This window comes from Cebus imitator, unplaced genomic scaffold (assembly GCF_001604975.1).
Source record: "Cebus imitator isolate Cc_AM_T3 unplaced genomic scaffold, Cebus_imitator-1.0 Scaffold28, whole genome shotgun sequence".
Taxonomy (NCBI): Eukaryota; Metazoa; Chordata; class Mammalia; order Primates; family Cebidae; genus Cebus; species Cebus imitator.
This window is the reverse complement of record NW_016107343.1, coordinates 8,149,055-8,154,108: the sequence shown is the minus strand read 5'-3', so window position 1 is coordinate 8,154,108 and position 5,054 is coordinate 8,149,055. Positions and strand designations below refer to the sequence as shown.

General features: G+C 35.3%; 1 protein-coding gene across 5 annotated transcripts in view; it reads right to left on the bottom strand.

Moving 5' to 3' along the window:
* Nucleotides 1-5,054, bottom strand: part of ARHGEF12 (Rho guanine nucleotide exchange factor 12) — a 153,218-nt gene that overhangs the window by 80,738 nt on the left and 67,426 nt on the right. For all 5 annotated transcript variants that reach the window (XM_017523553.2, XM_017523552.2, XM_017523554.2 and 2 more), the window contains exon 2: nt 951-974. In XM_017523553.2, coding sequence (XP_017379042.1) covers nt 951-974 — 24 coding nt within the window. The remainder of the gene's footprint in view (nt 1-950; nt 975-5,054) is intronic.

Genomic DNA, 5,054 nt, shown 5'->3' with positions numbered 1-5,054 from the left:
AAAAAAAAAAAAAAAAAAAAAAAAAGCCTAAAGGAATTAAACACATTCTCCAATTCTACATATACTATGATCAAGTGCAAAATCACTGTATAAATAGATCAGGCATGTGAACAGTTTAAAATTTAAAAAGCAAGCCTTAGGCAAGCCTCATTTTAAGCCTGCCTACGTAGCTCTAGCCACAGAAGTCTTAGCCAACCACTTTCAGGACCAATAACATTAGAATTATTATTTTTTCTATGGCGTAGCCAATTACACTGATCAGATAATGGTTGGGTGACAAGACCATAACAATAATACATATGTACACATATACATATTCACTGCAGCACTGGATCCTGCACTGTGCTGACACTAGAAATGATAAAATATAATAATTAGGAATTACATACTGCCTACATTTTAAATAATATTTATGATAATTAAGATTACGGAAAGAATGCTGAAAGCAAATGTACTGAGGAAGAGGCATTTAATACCTGGAAATGGATAAATACATAGACATGAATATAGGCATAGATATAGTTTAACATTTTAGAGTTTTTTTCTTCACTGCCGTAGTTGGGACTAAACTAGTCCCAAAGTTCATTAACTAAAGCCAATTATAGTCACACAAGTAATAAAACACATAAAAAACCAGCATTCCATTTTCACCTCCCAACGTACTCTAATTCAAAACAGTCATAAATAGATTTTAAATCTCTTCATAATGACCTTAAATATCATTATGAACAAAATTTTAAATGCTTATATTAGAAGTATTACCAAAACAATGCTGTCTTCCAGAAAAAAGTAACATCTTTTGTATTTTAAATCTGTAAAACGTTTTGAAATTTTGAATTACTTGAATACACAATATCAAAAATCACAAAAATCCACCATAATTTACAAGGGATGCTTATAATTAAAATATAATCTAAACTTGAGTATGAAGAGCAATAGAGCAAACTTACCTTATAGGTTTTTTGAGGGGAAACCTGAAACAGAAAAAATAAGGATAAATGTGGTTGCTTTACTTTTAAGATTTTGTTATTAAATTTATTCATTCTACTGAACCAGAATCAGAGATTTAAATCTTTTTTTTTTTCTTTTGAGACAGAGTCTCGCTCTATTGCCAGGCTGGAGTGTAATGGCGCGATCTCGGCTCACCGCAACCTCTGCCTCCTGGGTTCAGGCAATTCTCCTGCCTCAGCCTCCTGAGTAGCTGGGATTACAGGCACGTGCCACCATGCCCAGCTAATTTTTTGTATTTTTAGTAGAGACGGGGTTTCACCATGTTGACCAGGATGGTCTCGATCTCTTGACCTCGTGATCCACCCGCCTCAGCCTGCCAAAGTGCTGGGATTACAGGATTGAGCCACCGCGCCCAGCCCAGAGATTTAAATCTTATGCTAACTTTCCAATAGCAAGAATCAACTGGAGGAATAAGAAGTTGAACACCCTGTTTAAATATCTTAACTATTTTGTTAAATCTGAAAATTGCCAGTACATTTACTGTCAGCTGTCCTAGAATATGCTTTTCTTTTTTAAAATTCCAATAATAAGAGCAACTGCTAAATTTATAAAGGGCTTACTAACTGCTATGCGTTATTTTCACATGAATTATCTTGTTTAATCCTGAGAAAAAGAAACCTCTATGAAGCGATATTCTCTCCATTTTACAGATTTTTAAAAGTTAAGACAAAAAGAAATATTTTGCCATTAAAATATTATTCTCGCTGATTTCCTAGAAAGAAAAGTCCCTTCCTTCTATCACTTCACCCTACTTCTCAAAATATCTGGGTGCTGATTGCTGCACTATTGATCTATGTCATCATGATCCTCAATTATTAGGTTTAGATTTAATAACATATATCTAGAAGAAATTAAAGTACTATCGGTTACCAAAAAAAAAAAAAAAACCTTCCAAAAGTAGAAAACAAAGGGTACTTTCCTGTTTTCTTTTTCTGGGGGTCCTATAAGCTGAAAGAACTACAGCATTTCCTCCTGGTTGTTTCTCTGTTAAATAAATATTACTGGAAACTCTGTGATAAGAGTTTGATGCTATATATAAATGCTAATCTAAGTCTTCCCAAATGTCATCCCATTTTTTTATTTCTATCTTTTAGATTATTTCAACCTATGGCATTTTATGTAAAGATTATTTAGTCCAGTAATAGGAACAGTACTTTATTAAGAATAAAAGTAAAACTAGGGTTTTAAAAAAGCCTATTAGTAAATAAACACAAAACAATGATACTTCAATGACTACATTTCATTTGGTATGGAGGTAGTTTAGTTAAAAACAAAATCTCTAAAATACAAGTTTACTTACAATTCCCTTTGACACCTATTTAAACCAAAATTGATCCACAGAAAAAGACAAAGAATCTAAAACCTTTCCTCATCAGTGATAGCATGTTATTATCACTACTTAAGTAAAGGGGGTTCTTGGACAAGATGACACTGTTCTAGAGAACAAACTGACTTTACAAAAGACCATGAAATCTTCAGAAATAGGAGTTCCTAAGCAGTCTGTCCATACTTGTTGAGGTAGGAGAGGGAGGGAATGGGAACATGTTTCTTAATTTACAGATGAACATAAAAGTTGACAGAAAAGGATTCCAAGTGAGTTTCTGCAAAGGGTAACAACTGCCATTTATCAACCTTAGCAACTCAACCTCACAGTCATTATAAAAACTCCTACCCTAAAACAATGCTGCTTGCGTCAGAGACTGCTACATCCAGGGGGGTGCTAGTAAAGAATCCCGGAAGTTCCCAGACTAGTGATTGTAAACGAGTTTCCTGAGCTATTTTCTCTTACAAGGTAATGAAAAAGGAGAGGAAAAAAGACAACAAAAATGGAAGTAGAAAATGAACAAGGACCACACCCACAGTCCAACTTGCTTATCATAATCTACTTACTATATTCAATGAAGTATAAAGAACTTCTCAAATGATATTAAAGTCATAATTTTTCTCTAATCATTGAATTCCACCTTAAAGTATCTGCTAAAGAAATGTGTGTGTGTGTGTGTGTGTGTGTGTGTATGTGTGTATGTGTTTGTGTGTGTGTGTGTGTGTGTGTGCTTATATGCATAAGTAACAATGGCAAGAAACTTCTTGGCTATTTCATTAGTTCCCTCTGCTTCAGCTAGGAAAATCACCAAGATAATCCTACGGTTTCACAAAATCCCTACCATATGCTAAATATTGAGACAGATGTAATCAGATCTGGAAATAGAAAGCTAGAACCTCAAAGAAAAGTCTGGGGCTGAAGCTGCAGATTTGAGTCATCAACTTAATGATGGTCACTGAAATTTAAAACACCAAGTAAAGAAGAAAAAATGCCTAGGCTCAAATTTGGGGGAGAAACTAGCATCTGCATGATTGAGAATGGAGGCCAATAAAGGAAATTAAGATGATGAGTCAGAAAAGAGACAAGGTCCCAGAAGCGAAGAAAGAGTAGATAATCAATACTATCAATTGCCACAGAAAGGCAGGTCTGAAGCTAAAAAGTGGCCAGGTTCTAAGCAACAAATCAGTTCAAATCATCTGATGAAATAAATTCTGGTGAACAAAACTCCTATAGTTTTAAGTCCCTGTCCACTGTCTAGTCTAATCATGTAATCATGACAGTATCTTTTGGTTAGATATTTATGCAGAACAGCTGCATGTGATGATGACATAATGTTACACACGCCTAATGAAACTGTGCCTAGTTTTTGAAAATACCATATTGATAATTTGAACATTTTGCCAACAATTAATATATGTGTTTACTTATATATGTGTGTGTGTATATTTTTCTATTCATAGATAGCAGAAAAAGTCAAATTGCAAGATGAAGAACTATGATTAATAAAGCAAAGAATTATCAGGAATTTAAGTCACTGGGAAATGGTGGCTAGCTGCCTTTTTTTATTTTGAGATGAAGTCTCACTTCGTCACCCAGGCTAGAGTGCAGTGGTGAGACCGCAGCTCATTGTAACCTCCACCTCCCGGGTTCAAATGATTCTCCTGCCTCAGCCTCCCAAGTAGCTGGCACGCACCACCATGCCTGGGTAATTTTTGTATTTTTAGTAGAGACAGGGTTTCCCCATGTTGGCCAGGCTGGTATTGAACTGCTGAACTCAAGTGATCCACCTGCCTTGGCCACCCAACATGCTGGGATTACAGGTGTGAGCCACCATGCCTGGCCTGCCTTTACTTTTGATTTCATATATTAAGCACAGCTATATTCCAAAACTCCTAACCAAAGGTCTTCAATGTTCAGAATATATGTATTCATTCAACTCAGAATGCCTTTTCCTTGTTAAATTCTGAGTTCTAATTTTTAAGCCCTAGGTAGCAATATTTACAGACCTCTCCAAATTTTATATATTCATACACACCCCTCCCAGTGTGTTATTACAGTGAAGAGGGAATTGTAATTTGGTAGTTAAATAACCCTAACCCAATAAATAATGTATATCTTTTAACCAAGTTTATTCTAATAAGCACACACAAACACACACAACTTTATAACTGAAATAGTCCTTTAATATTGTTAATAATAATTTCTTCTGGACTTAAAAAATTGCAAAGGACCAGAAAGTTTTGTGTTGTCGCTTATTTGCTTATAATAGTCTACTAGAAATCACCTTTTTCTTTTACTGATTTCAGTGCATAAAGAGTTAGCCTTTTGACAATACTCCAATGAGAAGTGTTCTGAAACCATATGAGAAGAAGTATAGATATCACACTCAAACCTTAATTCACACCCTTTTCTCTGTCCTCCAAGGTATTAGATATTTCTTCCCTGGGTTTAGTTATAAAGGAGCATTTGAGACTTAGTTCTTCTTAATAAGGGATGGTTGAAATGAAGGGGAGGTGGTTAAACAAATTTTTCTTACACTGGATAGTGGTTAAGATTTTATTAGCAGTCAAACAATGTTACCTATTAAATTAAGAATTATCAAGAATTCCAAGGCCGGGCGCGGTGGCTCACGCCTGTAATCCCAGCACTTTGGGAGGCCGAGGCGGGTGGATCACGAGGTCAAGAGATCGAGACCATCCTGGTCAACATGGTGAAACCC